Raw genomic sequence first — 24,383 nt, forward strand, 5'->3', positions numbered from 1 at the left:
CTCCCCTCCTTCTCCCTCTGCTTTTGCCAGCTCCGCTTTCATTCTAACCTCCCCCTCCCCTTCCCTCAAGGGAATAAAGGTCATTGCGCAAATGATTACTCAGACCTCGGTCGCCATGGAAACGCGGTCATGTGACAGCGACAGGCATGCATCGAGCACAACAAAGAGGCCGATTAGTAAGCCAGCGATGGAGAGCTAGCGCTGCCTTTGTGTAGCTGCGTTTTTTGTATCCCCCCTCCTCTCTCTCTCCGTGCCTCTCCAGCTAACTGGGGGAGGGAGGGAGAGACAGAATGAGCCTGGAAAGAAAAAGAGAGCCTAGCAAACAGCCTGGCTTCCAACGTTCCTGCTTTGTCTGTCTGCGCTTTACCATTTGAATGAAACCAGACTTTTCAGTTAATTTGCGCGGCCTTTTAAAAACAGTTATGAGTTTCAGATCTGCTCTCCGAGGCAACACGGCGGGTGTTTTTGATTTGAGGGAAAGGCGGAAATAAAAGAAGAATGCGAATTTAAACAGTTTATTCTCAGGTCACAAACGTCCCTTGATTGTTCCCTGTCTTCATTACAGCAGAGAACAATTAGATAAATAATTCATAACCTTGCTATCTTGAATGCGGAAAAAACATTTCCACACAAGCTGCTTTTAAGTTAGGTGATCCAAGCCTCATCCACCAATGTTTGTGATTCCAAAGAAATCTAAAATTACTCCAAGATAATTGTAATATCAAACAAGCAGCAAATGAAAGAAATTAGAAATGTATAGCAAGACATTTTCTTTTAGTTACTCTGAAACATTGAGATGAATAAGAGTATTGTCAAATAGTATTTTATTTGGTTATGAGGACATATCGTGTGGTGCAAATGTCACCTTCAAACGAATAACAGCCTATTCAGTAAAGATGGTAAATCTCAAAAGGGATTCAATCTTTTTTTTAAGTGTCTTGTAGCAAGTTCTCTTCTAATAACTTGTGTGTTCTAGTCCCTGCATGGTCTTCGGAAGTCCTTCAATTGTAACTTGGATGAAATGAACACAGGGTTACAGCGTTCCCTGGCCTGTAGTTCTGTCCTAATGTTTTGTGGGGAGAGGCTGCAACGAAGGACACCAGAGACAACAGAGGTTGTCTGAAAGGATTAAAAGGAACTTAACTTAATATCTGAAAGGTTAAGGAATTTAAAAGGTTAAAGTACATTTGAACCTGCACAATCTCCAAAGAAAACACCATACCTGGCCATAATGACGGCAACTGAGATATGGCATGGCTGGCCCTTTTAATTATGGTTGGGACATCTGTGGTGCTGTCTGCATATTATGGAGTATGTTGCCATTGTAATGACAGTATATTTTGCCATATGTTAGCTGTCAGTCTAAGTCTAGGTATTTGGGCGCCCAAGTGGCGCAGCGGTCTAAGGCACTGCATCTCAGTGCTAGAGGTGTCACTACAGACCCTGGTTTGATCCTGGGCTGTTGTCACGCCCTGGTTGAGGTATTTTGTGTTTATCTTCATTTATTTGGTCAGGCCAGGGTGTGGCATGGGGTTTTTGTATGTGGTGTGTTGGTATTGGGATTGTAGCTTAGTGGGGTGTTCTAGGTTAGTCTATGGCTGTCTGAAGTGGTTCTCAATCAGAGGCAGGTGTTTATCGTTGTCTCTGATTGGGAACCATATTTAGGCAGCCATATTCTTTGTGTTTCGTGGGTGATTGTCCTTAGTGTCCTTGTTCCTGTTTCTGTGTTAGTTTACACTAGTGTAGGCTGTTTCGGTTTTTGTTACGTTCTTTGTTTTGTAGTGTTTAATATTGATTTGTGTTTTACGTTTGTTCATTAAACATGGATCGCAATCTACACGCTGCATTTTGGGCCAACTCTCCTTCACCACACGAGAACCGTTACAGAATCACCCACCCTAACAGGACCAAGCAGCGTGTCAACAGGCAGGGGCCGCAGGAGAAGCAACAAAGGCAGCAACAGCGGCGCAATGAGGAATGGACATGGGACGATATATTGGATGGCAAGGGTTGCTACACATGGGAGGAGATCCTGGCGGCAAGGGATCACCTTCCATGGGAACAGGTGGAGGCAGTGAGGAGAGCAGAGGCAGCCGGAGAGAGGAGCCGGCGATATGAGGGAACACGGTTGGCAAGGAAGCCTGGGAGTCAGCCCCAAAAATGTCTTGGGGGGGCTCACAGGGAGTATGGCTACGCCAGGTAGGAGACCTGCGCAAATTCCCTGTATCGGCCGGGCTAGAGTGGGCATCGAGCCAGGTAACGTTGGGCAGGCTCAGTGCTCAAGAGCTCCAGTGCGCCTGCACGGTCCGGTCTATCCAGTACCACCTTCACACACCAGCCCTCCGGTGGCAGCTCCCCGCACCAGGCTTCCTGTCCGTGTTCTTGGTCCAGTCCCACCAGTGCCAGCACCACGCATCAGGCCTACAGTGCGCCTCGCCTCTCCAGCGCTGCCGGAGTCTCCCGCCTGTTCAGCGCAGCCAGAGCCTTCCTCCTCTACAGCGCTGCTGGAGTCTCCCGCCTGTTCAGCGCTGCCAGAGCCTTCCTCCTCTACAGCGCTGCCGGAGTCTCCTGCCTGTTCAGCGCAGCCAGAGCTGCCAGCCTGCATGGAGCAGCCAGAGCTGCCAGCCTACATGGAGCAGCCAGAGCTGCCAGTCTGCATGGAGCAGCCAGAGCTGCCAGTCTGCATGGAGCAGCCAGAGCTGCCAGTCTGCATGGAGCAGCCAGAGCTGCCAGTCTGCATGGAGCAGCCAGAGCTGCCAGTCTGCATGGAGCAGCCAGAGCTGCCAGTCTGCAAGGAGCAGCCAGTCTGCAATGAGCTGCCAGTCTGCAAGGAGCTGCCAGTCTGCAAGGAGCTGCCAGTCTGCACGGAGCTGCCAGTCTGCACGGAGCAGCCAGAGCTGCCAGTCTGTAATAAGCCGCCAGAGCTGTCAGCCTACATGGAGCAGCCAGAGCCGCCAGTCAGCGTGGAGCAACCAGAGCCGCCAGTCAGCATGGAGCAGCCAGATCCGTCAGTCTGCCAGGATCCGCCAGTCAGCCAGACTCTTCCAGATCTGCCAGACTCTTCCAGGTCCGCCAGTCAGCCAGACTCTTCCAGGTCCGCCAGTCAGCCAGACTCTTCCAGGTCCGCCAGTCAGCCAGACTCTTCCAAATCTGCCAGTCAACCAGACTCTTCCAGATCCGCCAGTCAGCCAGACTCTTCCAGATCCGCCAGTCAGCCAGACTCTTCCAAATCTGCCAGTCAACCAGACTCTTCCAGATCCGCCAGTCAACCAGACTCTTCCAGATCCCGAGCTTCCCCTCAGTCCCGATCTGCTCCTCAGTCCAGTGGGGTTCTGGGTGAGGACTACTAGGCCATGGTCGGCGGCGAGGGTGGACTATCCAAGGACGCGAGGAGGAGGGACTAAGACGGTGATTGAGTGGGGTCCACGTCCCGCGCCGGAGCCGCCACCATGGACAGACGCCCACCCGGACCCTCCCTATTGTTTTGAGGTGCGTCCGGGAGTCAGCACCTTAGGGGGGGGGTTCTGTCACGCCCTGGTCAAAGTATTTTGTGTTTATCTTCATTTATTTGGTCAGGCCAGGGGGTGGCATGGGGTTTTCGTATGTGGTGTGTTGCAGCCATATTCTTTGTGTTTCATGGGTGATTGTCCTTAGTGTCCTTGTTCCTGTTTCTGTGTTAGTTTACACTAGTGTAGGCTGTTTCGGTTTTCGTTACGTTCTTTGTTTTGTAGTGTTTAATATTGATTCGTGTTTTACGTTTGTTCATTAAACATGGATCGCAATCTACACGCTGCATTTTGGTCCGACTCTCCTTCACCACAAGAGAACCGTTACAGCTGTATCACAACCGGCTGTCATTGGGAGTCCCATAGGGCAGTGCACAATTGGCCCAGCGTCACCTGGGTTAGGGTTAGGGTAGGGGTAGGCTGTCATTGTAAATAATAATTTGTTCTTAACTGACTTGCCTCGTTAAATACAAATAACAATTTATTCAGAGTGGTTTGTGATAGGATTAACCTCAACGATTAAGTTTAGGTATTCATTCCGAGTGGCTACGGTAAAGGCTTCCCAGCCGGAAGAGTTTGTGTATAATTATGACGACATTTTGTGAAGTTATTGTTCGTTTTGGACTTTGGTAAGTTATTTTTTTTTTTCCGGTTCGCCTAGCCACATAACTGGCCGTGATTTGGAGTCCCATAGGGCAGTGCACAATTGGCCCAGCGTAGTCCGTGTTTGATTGGTGTAGGCTGTCATTTTAAATAAGAATTTGTTCTTAACTGACTTGACTAGTTAAACAACAAATAAAAAAACAAAAAAGGGTTAAGGTTTGGGAAAGGGTTTAAACAGAAACTCAAATTACTAAACAAGTTCTTATACTGGGATTGAACCTGCATTCCTTGGATCCATAGCTCGCGGTTTAAGCCCATCCTCAACCATATACCAGCAGGTAGCCAGCCTACTGTTGGGCCAGTAACCGAGCATTGGGCCAGTAACCAAAAGGTTGCTGGATCGAATCCCAGAGCTGACAAGGTAAAAATATGTTGTTCTGCCCCTGGGCGGCGAAGACGTGGATGTCAATTATGGCAGCCCCCGCACCTCTCTGATTCAGAGGGGTAGGGTTAAATACAGAAGAAACATTTCAGCTGAATGCAACTGACTACGTATCCCCTATCCCTAAGAAATGTATGTTTTTGAGAGTAGTTACCCTTTATTTCAAGTGTGCAGGCCCCTAGCACTGTTGTTTGATTGGTGATGTTTCTGAAGCACATGAGATGGAGTTTTCAAAATAAATGGCCACTGGATTGATGCAAATAATCATCATGATATCATTCTGACAGGTAGGCATGGGCTACTTGGTAGCTAGTTAACATTTAATAGAGAAGGTTTTTGGGAAAGCCTTTCCATCTACCAGACGACAGTTAGACCTATCATTACCATTTCTATATGTTTCCTGTTCCTTAATTGTTTGAAACTGATGTTTTACTTCATATTATGAGGCATGTCTTTACCTTGCTTCAAAGTAGCCTATAGCCAAAATCCCTCCATAGAAACGTGGAGGCAATTATTTTAAAAAAAGACTTCCTTGTATGCGTTCTCCTGTTCTATTGGTTTTCTTTCAACTTTCTTTCATTGTCTATCAGCCAAAGGCATCCTAGTCATATTAGCAACCGATAATAGTTGTTGCATCTTTAAATCCTCCCCCTCTTTCTAATTGACATTTCCATCTGTGTCCATGAAACCGCTTGCATGTGCAGTACGCGTTTTAGAACAGTGTTTTCCTGAAAATTCCATTTTGAAACATTCACGCTTAGGCCTACTGGCATGTGTACACTGATGCGCCTAAAGTGGGAAGAAATAGTATATCGTTTATCAACAAACTAAACATTCTGATCTGTTCCATCAGCCCTATTAATTGATACAGTGTATACCTCCACTGCACTACTTTGATACACATCGTGGGGATTAAGAAGTGAGTAAGCGCAATGACCACTGAAAAACAAGTGGGTATGCAGCATATACCCTACACTACACCACTGGCTAGAACTGAATGGGAGTGGTTTGATTGGGGAGGGGAAAACAGAACATTATCTGTTATTGGCAGACAGGTTTGGAACTCTATGTTTTATTGGTCTAACTAATTTACCGCATGGTGATGTCACCATGGAAGGCCAAAACTCCCCCTTACCAAAACAGGCAGAAATTTCAGGAGAAAATTTCATTTTCACAATTTCACAATATTATTCCAATCTTATCATGTGGAAATACACTTTATATAAAAAACAGGAAATTCACATTTTTGACTGTACTGGGCCTTTAAAGAAAAAACACAAACCTATGACATGGAGGATAACCACAAGGATTCTACAATAGTTGTCCTACCATGTGCCAATTTCAGCCTACATACAGTATATGACAAAGCAAAGACCTTATTTTGATTGGTTCCTACTGACCAGTTCCACAGGCTACTCATAAAGCAGTTATATGAAGGTCTGAGTAAGGCCTACATAATTGTACCTTACCCTTTTGGGTCAAGTTTGAGTCTGTTTCTATCTTGTATCTCAGTTACTGCAACACTCATGGACTATGTTATTTTTGAGGAAAGCACTGCAGAATTCATTGAGAACGAGAACCACAAAAGTGGAATAAGTACTCCTGAAGGTCACAGCCTGATATATTTCCCCACACCCCACACTTTCGATCCCACAGTAGGTGTGTAAGTTTGTGTGTGTGTGTGTGCGCACACATAGAGAGAGAATCTATGGGTGTATCAGATTGCCTTTGAAGCCACAAAAGACAGGAAACATTCAGGCATCCAGTCTGGGCACTCACTGTTATGTCTGTGCAGCTGGTTGGTTCTTTCAAATCCAGACATGGGCCTGCAAGTTATTTCAAGTGGGAGGCGACGGTGAGAGAAAGGGTGTTGGCTGTGAATATGGCTGCAATACATCCGACCAACAAAAAAGTGATGGGGTAAAGGGATTAGAATAAAATAAAGGACATGTAGATATATCTGAGAAAGGTGTTAAATGACAACCCATTCCCGACAGTATAGTGCATTACTTGGCCTGAGCCATAGGGACCAGGGTGTCATTTCTGCACTTTCAGAATTGTTTTCACAGCGATTATCCTATGAGATCTCGCAAATGTTTGTCTCTTCACTTGTTTTCCTCTGTGTAGTACTAGTTCCTCGCATATTGCTTTGTGCTGTTCTTCAGAAGGGAAAGGGTTTAGACACTACACAAATTGTGTCCCAGATATTCCTAAAATGTCCAAAACCTCCTACGATTATCAGGGCATTGTACAAAGATGAAATTCAAGACAAACATTTTGTAGTGTAAAAGCAGCTTCCAACTTTCCTGGTCTTATATTGTATATGTTAGCATGACATCTGATTTAAAAGCAGCTTCCTGGATGAAGGTAGCATAGCGTAAAACTATAGCTTCCTAGATGAAGGTAGCATAGAGTAAATATATAGCTTCCTAGATGAAAGTAGTGTAACGACCCTGGGTTTATAAGCGCGGGAATCGACCCTGTCGCATGAGCATGCTTTTGCGGCACAGTCGATAGCGGGCTAGAAGGTCGAGGGTTCGAGACCTGCTCCCTGCCTGTTTCATTACAGTAGCATAACGTAAATCTATAGCTTTCTAGATGAAAGTAGCATAGCGTAAAACTATAGCATCTAGATGAAAGTAGCATAGCGTAAATCTATAGCTTCTAGATGAAAGTAGCATAGTGTAAATCTATAGCTTCTAGATGAAAGTAGCATAGCGTAAATCTATAGCTTCTAGATGAAAGTAGCATAGCGTAAATCTAGAGCTTCTAGATGAAAGTAGCATAGTGTAAATCTATATGCTTTTTGGGAAATAAGCGAGGACAGAAAAATAGTTTAAGAATACTGGGGCCAAAGCATATGAGTTCAATAATTCAAGGGGACAGACATGGGGAGTGGTATCGCGCTCAGCTGGTGGTCCCGTCTCTCTTATCTTCCCCTCTTTCCCTCTCTCTCTACCTCCCTCTCCATAGCTGGTGGTCTCCCCTCTCTCTCTATTTCTCTTTCTCTCCATCTCTCTCTTCTGTCTGTCTCTGTGACCCTTGGTGTGTCTGGGCCTGTCTGTGTCCCCCTGTCTGTGCCTTTGACTTGCATGGCGCTGTGGAAGAGGAAAAAGGGGGAAGGTCCCTAGTGGCTTGGCTGATTGACTGAGGGCTTGAGTGACCAGTCTGAAATGGAGTCCTTCGGGGAGGGAGGGCTCAGCTGCACCTTGCATGTAAAAGGCAATTTAAAGTGGCCAGGCAAAGAGATAAGGACACACACACAGACACACAAACTAACACAACCAGACATGGCTAGATTACATTTCTGTTGCCAGATTTGGTTTGGGTTGCCAGATAGTGGTGGATGGTAAAAACCACACCCCTAGTCATTAGCTATGTCTGTATAAATGGGCTAGTGGATGAGAGGTGACAGGGTTGTTGGCCTTGATGAGTTCCTTTGTCCATGGCCACTATGGTTCACAACATATAGACTTGGACAGACCAAAGCATTTGGAGACCCCCAATCTGGGGATACTTAATTATAAGCCATGCATACTACCTTTAATGGTGCCATACAAACATTCATAAGCCGCAGGTTGACGTACATTTTATCATGCATTGCCTTTGAGTGTGTTGGGTGTTAGGTAGTCTCAATGTAAACCCTACATTGATACTGCGAGATTCTGGCAATTCTCTACTTCAGAATTCTCTACTTCAGATGAACTCATAGATACCATTTTATGCCTCTGTGTGCAGTATGAAGTTAGAGGTATTTTCGTGAGCCAATGCTAACTTGAATTACCGCAATGACGAAGTCTCCAGGTACACTAGCATATGCTATCTTCATCTGACTCAGGGTGAGTAGATAGACATCTTAATTGCCAGAATCTTGCAGTATTGCTTTAAGATGATACGAAACAGGGAGGGATTTGGAACCAGATCATAGGTAACAACAGGGGGTCCTCACGAGATAAGAGTTGCTAGAGTGGTTCCATAGAGTGGACTGCTTCCATAGAGTGGAGTGGTTCCACAGAGTGGAGTGGTTTCATAGTGTGGAGTGGTTTCATTGAGTGGAGTGGTTACATTGAGTGGAGTGGTTACATTGAGTGGAGTGGTCACATAGAGTGGAGTGGTTACATTGAGTGGAGTGGTTACATAGAGTGGAGTGGTTCCATAGAGTGGAGTGGTTCCACAGAGTGGAGTGGTTCCACAGAGTGGAGTGGTTCCACTGAGTGGAGTGGTTCCATTGAGTGGAGTGGTTACATTGAGTGGAGTGGTTCCATAGAGTGGAGTGGTTCCATAGAGTGGAGTGGTTCCATAGAGTGGAGTGGTTCCATAGAGTGGAGTGGTTCCATAGAGTGGAGTGGTTACATTGAGTGGAGTGGTTACATTGAGTGGAGTGGTTACATTGAGTGGAGTGGTTCCATAGAGTGGAGTGGTTCCATAGAGTGGTTCCATAGAGTGGAGTGGTTACATTGAGTGGAGTGGTTAAATTGAGTGGAGTGGTTCCATAGAGTGGAGTGGTTCCATAGAGTGGAGTGGTTACATAGAGTGGAGTGGTTCCATAGAGTGGTTCCATAGAGTGGAGTGGTTACATAGAGTGGTTCCATAGAGTGGAGTGGTTACATAGAGTGGAGTGGTTCCATAGAGTGGAGTGGTTACATAGAGTGGAGTGGTCACATAGAGTGGAGTGGTCACATAGAGTGGAGTGGTCACAGAGTGGAGTGGTTACATTGAGTGGAGTGGTTACATAGAGTGGAGTGGTTCCACAGAGTGGAGTGGTTCCACAGAGTGGAGTGGTTCCACTGAGTGGAGTGGTTCCATTGAGTGGAGTGGTTACATTGAGTGGAGTGGTTACATTGAGTGGAGTGGTTCCATAGAGTGGAGTGGTTCCATAGAGTGGAGTGGTTCCATAGAGTGGAGTGGTTACATTGAGTGGAGTGGTTACATTGAGTGGAGTGGTTACATAGAGTGGAGTGGTTCCATAGAGTGGAGTGGTTCCATAGAGTGGAGTGGTTCCATAGAGTGGAGTGGTTCCATAGAGTGGAGTGGTTACATTGAGTGGAGTGGTTACATTGAGTGGAGTGGTTCCATAGAGTGGAGTGGTTCCATAGAGTGGATACATAGAGTGGAGTAGTTCCATAGAGTGGATACATAGAGTGGAGTGGTTACATTGAGTGGAGTGGTTACATTGAGTGGAGTGGTTACATTGAGTGGAGTGGTTCCATAGAGTGGAGTGGTTCCATAGAGTGGAGTGGTTCCATAGAGTGGAGTGGTTACATTGAGTGGAGTGGTTACATTGAGTGGAGTGGTTACATTGAGTGGAGTGGTTCCATAGAGTGGAGTGGTTCCATAGAGTGGATACATAGAGTGGAGTGGTTCCATAGAGTGGTTCCATAGAGTGGAGTGGTTACATAGAGTGGTTCCATAGAGTGGAGTGGTTACATTGAGTGGAGTGGTTCCATAGAGTGGAGTGGTTACATAGAGTGGTTCCATAGAGTGGTTCCATAGAGTGGAGTGGTTACATTGAGTGGTTCCATAGAGTGGAGTGGTTACATTGAGTGGAGTGGTTCCATAGAGTGGAGTGGTTACATAGAGTGGAGTGGTTACATTGAGTGGAGTGGTTACATTGAGTGGAGTGGTTACATAGAGAGGTTACATTGAGTGGAGTGGTTACATGGAGTGGTTACATAGAGTGGAGTGGTTCCATAGAGTGGAGTGGTTCCATAGAGTGGAGTGGTTCCATAGAGTGAAGTGGTTCCATAGAGTGGAGTAGTTCCATAGAGTGGAGTGGTTACATTGAGTGGAGTGGTTACATTGAGTGGAGTGGTTACATAGAGAGGTTACATTGAGTGGAGTGGTTCCATAGAGTGGAGTGGTTCCATAGAGTGGAGTGGTTACATAGAGTGGAGTGGTTAAATTGAGTGGAGTGGTTCCATAGAGTGGAGTGGTTACATAGAGTGGTTACATAGAGTGGAGTGGTTCCATAGAGTGGAGTGGTTACATTGAGTGGAGTGGTTCCATAGAGTGGAGTGGTTACATAGAGTGGTTACATAGAGTGGAGTGGTTACATTGAGTGGAGTGGTTCCATAGAGTGGAGTGGTTACATTGAGTGGTTACATGGAGTGGTTACATTGAGTGGAGTGGTTACATTGAGTGGAGTGGTTCCATAGAGTGGAGTGGTTCCATAGAGTGGAGTGGTTACATTGAGTGGAGTGGTTACATTGAGTGGAGTGGTTACATAGAGTGGAGTGGTTACATAGGGTGAAATGGTTACATAGAGTGGAGTGGTTACACTTAGTGCAGTGGTTACATAGAGTGGAGTGGTTACATAGAGTGGAGTGGTTACATAGAGTGGAGTGGTTACATAGAGTGGAGTGGTTACATAGAGTGGAGTGGTTACATAGAGTGGAGTGGTCACATAGAGTGGAGTGGTTACATTGAGTGCAGTGGTTACATAGAGTGGAGTGATTACATAGAGTGGAGTGGTTACACTGAGTGGTTCAGGTGTGAAATGTCATTTGCTTCCTGATTACTTGAAGCCTGCATACTCCTGGCTGGTAAACAATTCCTGGCTGGCCTTCCTGTCCCACTTTGCTGAAATAGAGATATATTTTCTCCAGAGCTGCTCGTGAAAAGACAAATATCAAAGCTCAACTCCTTTTAGATTAAGGACGGGGGCGGTTACCTGCGATGCATTTGAACAAGGGATAGTTGGAGCAATCAATCAGCTGGTGGAGATGAGAAAAAAATCCAAGATGGAAGTGGAAGAGAGAGGGAGGAGGGTGGAGGGAGGGATGATTAGTGAAGCGTGTCGATTCAGGCGAAAGCTGGCCCAAAATCTGTGGCATTTCAGATGACGAAGGATCTTTTTTGAGAGGTTCACAAGGTGAGGAGGGCAATGGGGCTGGCTTTGCCACCGAAAATGTTCCATTATGTTCCAATTACCCCTGAAGCCAGCGCACCGGCCACACCATCAGAGCCAGCCCTGCCGATCAGGTCTGTGGAACAACGAAGGGAGATGGAGGGGGAAGAGGAGAGGCTAGTGTCCGACTGTCCGTCAACCCTCTATCTCTGGGGAGTTTCGCTTAGCTTTGTAGAATCAACATGAGAAAAGGGGGCTCACTTCATCCCCAACAAGAGTGAAGTGACCAATATAGTCACTGTATAGGCAAAATAATTGACCCCTGCTGATGGTGTTTATTCAATCTGTTCACTTCCAATATGTCCACAATCCCCCCTCCAGAAGCTGAAGGTGGGAGTTTACCAAGAGGACATTGACATTCTCGTTGCAGAAGAAAGGTCACCATGATGGGTCAGTTTTTACACTGTAATGTCTATATTTTGAAATGTAAAACCAATGGTGGGGGGTTTATACAGACACTATTCAGTGGTCACTTTATAATATTAGCTTTTTATCTACTGGTTGTAAAATATACAGTGCCTTCGTAAAATATGCAGACCCCTTGACATTTTCCACATGTTGTTACATTACAGCCTTATTCTAAAATGTATTAAATGCATTTTTTTTTCTCAGCAATCTAAACACAATATTCCATAATGACAAAGCAAAAATAGGTTTTTAGAAATGTTTGCAAAGGAAATACCTTACTAACATAAGTATTCAGACCCATTGCTATGAGACTCGAAATTGAGTTCAGGTGCATCCTGTTTCCATTGATCATCCTTGAGATGTTTCTATAACTTGATTGGAGTCCACTTGGTAAATTCAATTTGATTGGACATTATTTGGAAATGCACACAACTGTCTATATAAGGTCCCACAGTTGACAGTGCATGTCAGAGCAAAAACCAAACCATGAGGTCGAAGGAATTGTCCGTAGAGCTCTGAGACAGGATTGTGTCGAGGCACAGATCTGGGGAAGTGTACCAACAAAATTGAAGGTCCCCAAGATTACAGTGGCCTCCATTATTCTTAAATGGAAGAAGTTTGGAAGAAGTTGGTCACTCTTACAGAGCTCTAGAGTTCCTCTGTGGAGATGGAAGAACCTTCCAGAAGGACAACCATCTCTGCAGCACTCCACCAATCAGCCCTTTACGGTAGAGTTGCCAGGTGAAAGCCACTCCTCAGTAAAGGGCACATGACAACCTGCTTGGAGTTGCACCTAAAATGCACCCAAAATGCACCTAAAGACTCTCAGACCATGAGAAACAAGATTCTCTGGTCTGATGAAACCAAGATTGAACTCTTTGGCCTGAATGCCAAACGTCACCTCTGGAAGAAACCTGGCACCATCCCTACGGTGAAGCATGGTGGTGGCAGCATCATGCTGAGGGGATGTTTTTCAGAGGCAGGGACTGGGAGACTAGTCAGGATCGAGGCAAAGATGAACACCGCAAAGTACAGAGAGATCCTTGATAAAAAAAACCTGCTCCAGAGCACTCAGGACCTCAGACTGGGGCGAAGGTTCACCTTCCAACAGGACAACGACCCTAAGCACACAGACAAGACAATGCTGGCTTCGGGACATGTGGCTTCGGGACATGTCTCTGAATGTCCTTGAGTGGCCCAGCCAGAGCCCAGACTTGAACCCGATCGAACATCTCTGGAGAAACCTGAAAATACCTGTGCAGCGACACTCCCCATCCAACCTTACAGAGATTGAGAGGATATGCAGCGAAAAATGGGAGAAACTCCCCAAATACAAAGTACTGAGTAAAGGGTCTGAATACTTTTTATTTACAAAAACTTGCTTTTGCTTTGTCATGACCCGGTTAAGAACCCGGGTCTCCGGAGTGAGAAACAGTCACTTAACCAACTGAGCCACGAATAGTCAGCAGAACCCAGAAGATGAGGCAGACACAGCAGTACTTGAGACGGTGTATTTAATGAAGTAAAAAATGAAGTTCTTCAGGAAAACATGTAACTCCACAACCTCAAAAGGAATCCTACAAGAACAAAGGTAATCCTCCAAGACAAAAAAGGTAAATCCACAAGGTGGAAGGTAAAGCACAAAAAGCCTCAAAAGATACTAAAAAAACAAACAAACAAGAACAAAAAATCAGAATTCCACAAGAGAGTCCACCGGGATCAACAAGAGTTCTCAGAGTACTAGGGCTGGGTGCTAACATACAAACACAGAGCAAAGAACAGAGGAAAAAAAGAGTTTAAATACAATCAGGGGAAACGAGGCACAGGTGCAAATAATAATGGGGATCAAGGGAAAACAAAAGGTCAAAAGGCACAATGGGGGCATCTAGTGACCAAAAACCGGAACAACCCTGGCCAAATCCTGACAGAATCCCCCTAGGAACGGCTCCTGACGTTCCTACCAGCTCTCTCAGGGTGGAGAGCCCTGAACTGACGAATGAGGTCAGGGTCCAGTATGTCTTTGGCAGGAACCCAGGAGCGCTCCTCGGGACCGTAGCCTTCCCAGTCCACCAGATACTGCCAGGACCGCTGCACCCGGCGGGAATCCAGTATCCGATGGACGGTATAAGCCGGCTGGCCTCCAATGACACGAGGCGGAGGGGGAGGTCTGTCTGCCGGGACAAGGGGAGAAAAAACAACAGGTTTTAATAAGGAAATGTGAAATGTGGGATAAATCTTAAGGGATCTGGGTAAGTGTAGGCGATAAGAAACTGGGTTAACTCTCCTGGCAACCTTAAAGGGACCGATGTATTTTTGGGACAGCTTGCGAGACTCCACCCGTAGTGGTAAGTCTCTAGTGGAGAGCCAGACTCTCTGGCCGGGGCGCAGGGTGGATAAGAGCGTCTGCTAAATGACTTAAATGTAAATGTAAATGTAGGCCCGGGACGGCGACGTCTGTTGGCTTGTTGTTGGTACCTCTGTGAGGAACGCATAAGATTAAGACGGGTCTTCCTCCACATAAGCCGACAGCGTCTGACAAACTTCAAGGCTGAAGGCACTCTGACTTCTGCCTCCTGGTCCGGGAACAATGGAGGGGCATAGTCAAACTGACACTCGTGCGGGGACATACCAGTGGAGGAGGAGCGCAAGGTGTTGTGCGCGTATTCGGCCCAAACAATGAAGGACGACCATGTGGACGGGTTGTTACGAGTCATACATCGGAGGGTGGTTTCCAGCTCTTGATTCATCCTCTCAGTTTGGCCGTTGGACTCCGGATGGTACCCTGAAGATAGACTGGCAGAAGCCCCCATGAGTTGGCAGAAGGCCTTCCAAAACCTAGAGCGAACTAGAGGTGCATCCCGCAAAGGCGGAGGTGTTGCTAACATTTACGATAGCAAATTTCAATTTACAAAAAAAAAAAAAAAATGACGTTTTCGTCTTTTGAGCTTCTAGTCATGAAATCTATGCAGCCTACTCAATCACTTTTTATAGCTACTGTTTACAGGCCTCCTGGGCCATATACAGCGTTTCTCACTGAGTTCCTGAATTCCTATCAGACCTTGTAGTCATTGCAGATAATATTCTAATCTTTGGTGACTTTAATATTCACATGGAAAAGTCCACAGACCCACTCCAAAAGGCTTTTGGAGCCATCATCGACTCAGTGGGTTTTGTCCAACATGTCTCTGGACCCACTCACTGTCACAGTCATACGCTGGACCTAGTTTTGTCCCATGGAATAAATGTTGTGGATCTTAATGTTTTTCCTCATAATCCTGGACTATCGGACCACCATTTTATTACGTTTGCAATTGCAACAAATAATCTGCTCAGACCCCAACCAAGGAACATCAAAAGTCGTGCTATAAATTCACAGACAACACAAAGATTCCTTGATGCCCTTCCAGACTCCCTCTGCCTACCCAAGGACGCCAGAGGACAAAAATCCGTTAACCACCTAACTGAGGATCTCAATTTAACCTTGCGCAATACCCTAGATGCAGTTGCACCCCTAAAAACTAAAAAATGTCTCATAAGAAACTAGCTCCCTGGTACACAGAAAATACCCGAGCTCTGAAGCAAGCTTCCAGAAAATTGGAACGGAAATGGCGCCACACCAAACTGGAAGTCTTCCGACTAGCTTGGAAGGACGGTACCGTGCAGTACCGAAGAGCCCTTACTGCTGCTCGATCGTCCTATTTTTCTAACTTAATTGAGGAAAATAAGAACAATCCGAAATTCCTTTTTTGATACTGTGGCAAAGCTAACTAAAAGCAGCATTCCCAAGAGAGGATGACTTTCACTTTAGCAGTGATAAATTCATGAACTTCTTTGAGGAAAAGATTATGATTATTAGAAAGCAAATTACGGACTCCTCTTTAAACCTGCGTATTCCTCCAAACCTCAGTTGTCCTGAGTCTGCACAACTCTGCCAGGACCTAGGATCAAGAGAGACGCTCAAGTGTTTTAGTACTATATCTCTTGACACAATGATGAAAATAATCATGGCCTCTAAACCTTCAAGCTGTATACTGGACCCTATTCCAACTAAACTACTGAAAGAGCTGCTTCCTGTGCTTGGCCCTCCTATGTTGAACATAATAAACGGCTCTCTATCCACTGGATGTGTACCAAACTCACTTGACCCAGAAAATATAAAAAACTATCGGCCTATATCGAATCTTCCATTCCTCTCAAAGATTTTAGAGAAGGCTGTTGCGCAGCAACTCACTGCCTTCCTGAAGACAAACAATGTATACGAAATGCTTCAGTCTGGTTTTAGACCCCATCATAGCACTGAGACGGCACTTGTGAAGGTGGTAAATGACATTTTAATGGCATCGGACCGAGGCTCTGCATCTGTCCTCGTGCTCCTAGACCTTAGTGCTGCTTTTGATACCATCGATCACCACATTCTTTTGGAGAGATTGGAAACCCAAATTGGTCTACACGGACAAGTTCTGGCCTGGTTTAGATCTTATCTGTCGGAAAGATATCAGTTTGTCTCTGTGAATGGTTTGTCCTCTGACAAATCAACTGTACATTTCGGTGTTCCTCAAGGTTCTGTTTTAGGACCACTATTGTTTTCACTATATATTTTACCTCTTGGGGATGTTATTCGAAAACATAATGTAAACTTTCACTGCTATGCGGATGACACACAGCTGTACATTTCAATGAAACATGGTGAAGCCCCAAAATTGCCCTCGCTAGAAGCATGTGTTTCAGACATAAGGAAGTGGATGGCTGCAAACTTTCTACTATTAAACTCGGACAAAACAGAGATGCTTGTTCTAGGTCCCAAGAAACAAAGAGATCTTCTGTTGAATCTGACAATTAATCTTAATGGTTGTACAGTCGTCTCAAATAAAACTGTGAAGGACCTCGGCGTTACTCTGGACCCTGATCTCTCTTTTGAAGAACATATCAAGACCATTTCGAGGACAGCTTTTTTCCATCTACGTAACATTGCAAAAATCAGAAACTTTCTGTCCAAAAATGATGCAGAAAAATTAATCCATGCTTTTGTCACTTCTAGGTTAGACTACTGCAATGCTCTATTTTCCGGCTACCCGGATAAAGCACTAAATAAACTTCAGTTAGTGCTAAATACGGCTGCTAGAATCCTGACTAGAACCAAAAAATTTGATCATATTACTCCAGTGCTAGCCTCTCTACACTGGCTTCCTGTCAAAGCAAGGGCTGATTTCAAGGTTTTACTGCTAACCTACAAAGCATTACATGGGCTTGCTCCTACCTACCTCTCTGATTTGGTCCTGCCGTACATACCTACACGTACGCTACGGTCACAAGACGCAGGCCTCCTAATTGTCCCTAGAATTTCTAAGCAAACAGCTGGAGGCAGGGCTTTCTCCTATAGAGCTCCATTTTTATGGAACGGTCTGCCTACCCATGTCAGAGACGCAAACTCGGTCTCAACCTTTAAGTCTTTACTGAAGACTCATCTCTTCAGTGGGTCATATGATTGAGTGTAGTCTGGCCCAGGAGTGGGAAGGTGAACGGAAAGGCTCTGGAGCAACGAACCGCCCTTGCTGTCTCTGCCTGGCCGGTTCCCCTCTTTCCACTGGGATTCTCTGCCTCTAACCCTGTTACGGGGCTGAGTCACTGGCTTGCTGGGGCTCTCTCGTGCCGTCCCTGGGGGGTGCGTCACCTGGGTGGGTTGATTCACTGTTGTGGTCGGCCTGTCTGGGTTGCCCCCCTTGGGTTGTACCGTGGCGGAGATCTTTGTGGGCTATACTCGGCCTTGTCTCAGGATGGTAAGTTGGTGGTTGAAGATATCCCTCTAGTGGTGTGGGGGATGTGCTTTGGCAAAGTGGGTGGGGTTATATCCTTCCTGTTTGGCCCTGTCCGGGGTGTCCTCGGATGGGGCCACAGTGTCTCCTGACCCCTCCTGTCTCAGCCTCCAGTATTTATGCTGCAGTAGTTTATGTGTCGGGGGCTAGGGTCAGTTTGTTATATCTGGAGTACTTCTCCTGTCCTATTCGGTGTCCTGTGTGAATCTAAGTGTGCGTTCTCTAATTCTCTCCTTCTCTCTTTCTTTCTCTCTCTCGGAGGACCTGAGCCCTAGGACCATGTCCCAGGACTACCTGACATGAGGACTCCTTGCTGTCCCCAGTCCACCTGGCCATGCTCCTGCTCCAGTTTCAACTGACCTGAGCCCTAGGACCGTGCCCCAGGACTACCTGACATGAAGGCTCCTTGCTGTCCCCAGTCCACCTGACTGTGCTGCTGCTCCAGTTTCAACTGTTCTGCCTTATTATTATTCGACCATGCTGGTCATTTATGAACATTTGAACATCTTGGTCATGTTCTGTTATAATCTCTACCCGGCACAGCCAGAAGAGGACTGGCCACCCCACATAGCCCGGTTCCTCTCTAGGTTTCTTCCTAGGTTTTGGCCTTTCTAGGAGTTTTTCCTAGCCACCGTGCTTTTACACCTGCATTGTTTGCTGTTTGGGGTTTTAGGCTGGGTTTCTGTACAGCACTTTGAGATATCAGCTGATGTACGAAGGGCTATATAAATAAATTTGATTTGATTTGATTTGATTTGAACTGGGGACCTCTGTCAGAAACCATATCTTGAGGAATGCCGAAGACTCGGAACACATGATTAATTACCAACTCAGCCGTTTCCTTGGCAGAAGGTAACTTAGTCAGAGGGACGAACCTGGCCGCCTTTGAAAACCTGTCGATAATGACTAGGATAGTAGTATTGCCATGGGATGGAGGAAGGCCAGTAATGAAGTCCAACGAGATATGGGACCAGGGTCTGTGGGGAACAGGTAAAGGGTGAAGGAGTCCTTGCGGGCGGAGGTGAGAAGATTTGCCCTGGCAGCACACGGGGCAGGCATTGACGAAAGTGGCAACGTCTTCTCTTATGGTAGGCCACCAGAACTTACGCTGGATGAACTCCAAGGTGCGACCTACGCCCGGGTGACAGGTGAGGCGAGAGGAGTGCCCCCACAGAAGGACCTGAGTCCTCACTGCCTTGGGGACAAACAACCGATTGGCAGGACCTCCTTTCGGGTCCGGTTCAATAGCTTGAGCTCGTCTCACGGTATCCTCAACTTGCCACGAGATCGGAGCCACGATCTTAGCAGCAGGAAGGACAGGCATGTCCGTGTCATCTCGAATGGCAGGAGCGTAGACTCGGGACAGGGCATTCGGTTTGGGATTCTTCGACCCGGGCCGATAGGTGAGGATAAACTGGAATCGATTGAAGAAAAGAGACCATCTAGCTTGTCTAGAGTTCAACCGCTTCGCCTGCTGGATATACTCCCGATTTTTGTGGTCCGTAAGCACTTGAAACGGGTGAGAAGCCCCCTCGAGCCAGTGTCTCCATTCCTTCAATGCCATCTTAACCGCTAGGAGTTCACGATTCCCCACATCGTAGTTCCTCTCAGCCGGGGTAAGTCGGTGTGAGAAGAAAGCACACGGATGAAGCTTCTTGTCTTCACCCCTCTGAGACAGGACAGCTCCAACACCAACCTCTGAGGCGTCTACCTCCACCACAAACGGTTCATCCGTAGTCGGTAGTATCAGGATGGGAGCAGAGAGGACGCGCTGCTTGAGTCCTTGGAAGGCCGTCTCAGCTTCTCTTCCCCACAAAAACCTTGCATTGCCACCCTTGGTTAAAGCTGAGGGGGGGCTGCCACCAAGCTGAAGTTCTTGATGAACTTGCGGTAAAAGTTAGTGAAGCCCAGGAAACGCTGAACTTCCTTAACGGATTTGGGGGTGGGCCAATCCGCTACCGCCCCTACCTTCCTGGGGTCCATTTGGACTCGACCGGGTTCCACTACAAATCCCAGGAATTGTACTCGGGATGAATGGAATTCACATTTTTCCGGCTTAACGTACAGATGGCTGTCTATGCTTAGTGTGTTCTTGACATGCTTAGTGTGTTCTTGAAGAGAGCTCGAAAAGATGAGGATGTCATCCAAGTAAACGAACACAAATATGTTAAGCATATCCCTAAGCACATCGTTTATGAGCGCTTGGAACACCGCTGGGGCGTTGGTCAGGCCGAAGGGCATCACCAAGTATTCATAGTGACCAGTAGGCATGTTGAAAGCGGTCTTCCACTCGTCACCAGGTCTGATCCGCACAAGATGGTATGCGTTCCGCAGGTCAAGCTTAGTGAAAACAACTGCTTCCTGGAGCAGCTCGAAGGCTGTGGCCATAAGGGGTAGCGGGTAACGGTTACGAATGGTTATGCCACAAAGAAAAACCCTGCTCCCGCCGGGGAGGTGGATGGACGCATGAGTCCTGCTTCCAGAGCGTCCTTGATGTAGGTATCCATAGCAGCTCGTTCGGGTTGAGATAGGGAAAAGATCCGATCCCTGGGAGGGCAAGTGCCCGGAAACAGTTCGATGGGGCAATCATAAGGTCTATGGGGTGGTAGCATGGTGGCCCTCTGTTTGCTAAATACCAGTTTGAGGTCATGGTAACACTCGGGAACTCGGGTCAGGTCGATGGATTCTAAAGACTCGGGAGTAGAACTCGGGGAATTCGGGAAAATACAAGTAGCTTGGCACGTAGGACCCCACTGCTTGATAGTGCCCACAAACCAGTCGATGTGAGGGTTATGGCTGAGAAGCCAGGGGTATCCAAGGACGAGAGGGAACTCGGAACAGGAGATCAAATGAAAGTTCATCAATTCCTGGTGTTGTGAAACTGAAAGTCGCAAGGAGGTAGTGACATGAGTGACAAGTCCAGATCCCAAAGGGCTTCCATCCAATGTAGTAACCCTCATGGGGTCACTTAGAGGTTCAGAGGGAACGCCATTCTCCTTCGCCCAGACACCATCCATGAAGTTACCTGCGGCTCCAGAGTCTACCAAGGCTTGAAGGTGAAGCTTGTGGTTCTCCCAGGAAAGAGTGACTGGAATGAGCAGACGGGAGTTGGACGGATGGGAGGAGGTTATGTTTCCCGTTACAGTTCCCCCGGTCTGTACGGGACAGAGCGTTTCCCTGGAGCCCGGGACACGTGGAACGGAAATGGCCCGGTTTGCCGCAATATAGACAGCGTCGCTCCCTCATCCGGCGGTCTCTCTCAGCCTGGGAGATGCGTCCAATCTGCATGGGTTCCGGTGGAGCCAGCGAGGATAAAGGTGGGGACTCGGAGCTGGGACTGATAGGAGCTAGAGGTCTACGGTTGAGTTCTCTCTCTCAGACGCTGGTCAATGCGTGAGGCCAACTTGATCAGGGACTCGAGATTGTCCGGTGGTTCCCGAGTGGCCAGTTCATCTTGGATAGTGTCGGAAAGGCCTTTCAGAAAGCACACCGTGAGCGCCTCGTTGTTCCAGCTACTCGCTGCTGCCACCGTGCGGAACTGGATGGCATAGTCCGTCACGCTGCGCCGACCTTGGTGGAGAGTCAGGAGCTGTTTGGCTGAGTCAGGACCACTGCTTGGGCCTTGAAAAACTTGTTTGAATTCCCCAGCAAAGGCAGAGTAGCTGGCACAGCAGGAACTATGGGCATCCCACACAGCAGTAGCCCAGGCCAGGGCTTTTTCCAACAGCAGGGTGATGATATATGCGATCTTAGACCAGTCGGTGGGGAACGACGAGGGTTGCAGCTCGAAGGAGAGAGAACATTGGGTGAGAAACCCTTTACAAGCACTTGGATCACCTGAGAACCGTTGGGGAGGTGGAAGACAAGGTTCAGCCAGAGGGTTAACTGCCATGGGTACGTGAATCTGAGGTACTGGGACGGGAACTGTTGCCGGGGTAAGTCGATCAGATATCTGCTTTATGGAAGTCAGCATCTCCGACAGAAGATGAGAATGTCTAGCCATTAAGGCCTCTTGCTGAACCAGGGCGGCTTCGTGGCGTTGGACAGTCTCCTGGTGGTGGGACAGCATGGCAACAAGGTCCTGGGAACTGGCTGCCTCTGGGTTCATTTTTGGCTCTGTGTTTCTGTCAGGACCCGGTTACGAACCCGGGTCTCCGGAGTGAGAAACAGTCACTTAACCAACTGAGCCACGAATAGTCAGCAGAACCCAGAAGATGAGGCAGACACAGCAGTACTTGAGACGGTGTATTTAATGAAGTAAAAAATGAAGTTCTTCAGGAAAACATGTAACTCCACAACCTCAAAAGGAATCCTACAAGAACAAAGGTAATCCTCCAAGACAAAAAAGGTAAATCCACAAGGTGGAAGGTAAAGCACAAAAAGCCTCAAAAGATACTAAAAAAACAAACAAACAAGAACAAAAAAACAGAATTCCACAAGAGAGTCCACCGGGATCAACAAGAGTTCTCAGAGTACTAGGGCTGGGTGCTAACATACAAACACAGAGCAAAGAACAGAGGAAAACAAAGGGTTTAAATACAATCAGGGGAAACGAGGCACAGGTGCAAATAATAATGGGGATCAAGGGAAAACAAAAGGTCAAAAGGCACAATGGGGGCATCTAGTGACCAAAAACCGGAACAACCCTGGCCAAATCCTGACATCATTATGGGGTATTCTGTGTTGGTTGATAAGGGGGGAAAACAATTTCATCCATTTTAGAACAAGGCGTAACGAAACAACATGTGGAAAAAGTCAAGGGGTCTGAATACTTTCCGAATGCACTGTATATGGTACACTAATCTACCCCAAAAGTTGCACATGTGTGGTCACGGCAGCCATTATTGGTTAAACCATTATGGCGAGTTAGAGACAACTGACTTTAGATCAGCGCTCAAGCAGGGTTTTTATATTTAATTTAGTCTTTATTTAACTAGACAAGCCAGTTAAGAACGTTGTTGCTTTGTGACCCACCATAAAGTTTGAGTGGTGAAAAAACACACACTGACCAAAGAATAAGGAAAAATGTGCAGTCTCAAAGCTAATCCTGCAATTCCACACATCCTACCATGGACCTGAAATACTATTTTGCAGTTTTAAAGCAGATTTCCTGCAAGTCTATACATTTTTCCATCGAGCTTGAGAGAAAATGCATTTTGACATGGCTAAGGATGTGTTATTTTGCTCAAACATTATAACAAAATCAATGTGGGCCTGATTGTCTAGCTTTTATTTTGTTAATTGTATATTCTCAATGACTTTAGGCTATTATTGAAAAATATATAGGTTCATTATCTTTTCCACATACTTTCTATTTGGTTTTAGTCATTTAAGTTTACAGTGAAAGCGTTTTTCTATCCCGAAAATGTATAAAAATGTAAATAAAATAAAAACATGACCCACAGTTTGGGAACCACTGGCTTAGAGGACACTTCATCCTCCTCTGGGCCCAGAGAGGAGAGACGGCCATCTTTGTCCCAAGGACACAAACCAAATGTGTCTATCTTGTGATGCCAGCTAGGCGCAGTTCCGGCGAAGAGAGGAGGGGATGGATTGGGGGGATATGTGGGACCTTGACGCATTCGAGGGCTCTTGGATGCCGGCTTTCATTTCTCTGTGTTTGCGTCACATGACTGGCTCTCTCATTAGCCCAAAATAGATGGATTTGTGTTTGCAGCTATTTATAGTCCTGAGTGAAACGTGGTTGGCTGATCTCTGGTTCCTTTTTCATCTGACTTTTCAACCTTGCCTCTTTTGTCTCCATCCCCTCTGTTCTCCTTTCTTTCAAAGAATCTCGCCATCCCTGTCCTCTTCTCGGCTCTACCAGACCTGGTCTGACAACTAGGGCCTCCATTCTTTTTCATCCAAGCGTTGAATCTTACACAAGTTCCCCCGAGTTATAACTTTTTTTAAAGGGTTAATAAAAGTGGTCGAGAAAAATATAGCGAGGGGGAGAATATTTGATTGCTTTTTACCAGTGAAGGCAGCGGAGGCAGATCAAAGGGAGAAACAACGAGTAAAAGAAAATAAATGAAAAGGAAAAAAAGAGAGAAATGGGAGGCGGAACACAGAAAAATATTGGGCCCTGAAAAATCCAAACATGCAGCTGGCTTTTTCAAAACTACCGTCTACTTCTTGCTCGGCCTGGCTTACTGTGTGTGTGGCTCCAGCGGCTTTGTCCCTCAAAGAGATTTTTTTCCTTCTGCTTTTCCCCCCTCTCTCCCTCCCTCTCTATCCCTCCCTCTCTATCTTCTCTTTTTTTTCCTGGAGAGAGAGGCTGGCGCCAGCAGTCTGGAACAGGGCTGACAGGATTTGAATTATAGAAGCAGAGCGTGAGGAGGAGGTGAAGAGAGGGAGAGGGAGGGAGGGTAGGAGGGAGAGGGAGAAAGACAGAGATGCAGTTGTGTGTGTCAGTTGTGTGTGTGCGCCTGTGTGTGATTGAGTATAGCAGAGGGTTGTTATTTGAAAGGCAGCCAGTGCCAAAAACTAGGGAGAAGGAACGCCGTTTTATTGATATTTTTCAAATTTCTCTAAATAAATGGGATAATCAGACCACTATCTGATAATAGAGCGTAAAAGAGAAAGACACTTAAGTGTTTGTTTTTAGTCCATGCTCTAGAAAGTTTAATCCAGTGAGTATCATAGTCCAAAAGTATTATTCTACTTACGGATACCTTGGTTTGTTGTAGTTTTTGGTCTCTGGC

General features: G+C 46.6%; 1 protein-coding gene across 1 annotated transcript; it reads right to left on the reverse strand.

Moving 5' to 3' along the window:
• Positions 1-13,288: 13,288 nt before the first annotated feature.
• LOC127931743 (chromobox protein homolog 5-like) lies at positions 13,289-23,853 on the reverse strand. The gene is made up of 2 exons (XM_052525276.1): positions 23,083-23,853; positions 13,289-14,037 (listed from the first exon to the last, which is right to left on the reverse strand). Exons 1-2 carry the CDS (start codon positions 23,147-23,149, stop codon positions 13,802-13,804), a joined length of 303 nt encoding a protein of 100 aa, XP_052381236.1. The 5' UTR covers positions 23,150-23,853; the 3' UTR covers positions 13,289-13,801.
• Between the last annotated feature and the right edge of the window lie 530 nt (positions 23,854-24,383).

This window comes from Oncorhynchus keta, chromosome 9, assembly GCF_023373465.1.
Source record: "Oncorhynchus keta strain PuntledgeMale-10-30-2019 chromosome 9, Oket_V2, whole genome shotgun sequence".
Lineage (NCBI taxonomy): Eukaryota > Metazoa > Chordata > Actinopteri > Salmoniformes > Salmonidae > Oncorhynchus > Oncorhynchus keta.

What these genes read in the sequence shown, in the direction of transcription:
- LOC127931743 (XM_052525276.1), bottom strand. Translation starts at nt 23,149, where the DNA reads ATGGCCGTCTCTCCTCTCTGGGCCCAGAGGAGGATGAAGTGTCCTCTA. An exon ending in AAGCCAGTGGTTCCCAAACT is followed by an intron (nt 14,038 to 23,082) that starts GTGGGTCATGTT and finishes TTGTCCCGGCAG; the next exon opens with ACAGACCTCCCCCTCCGCCT.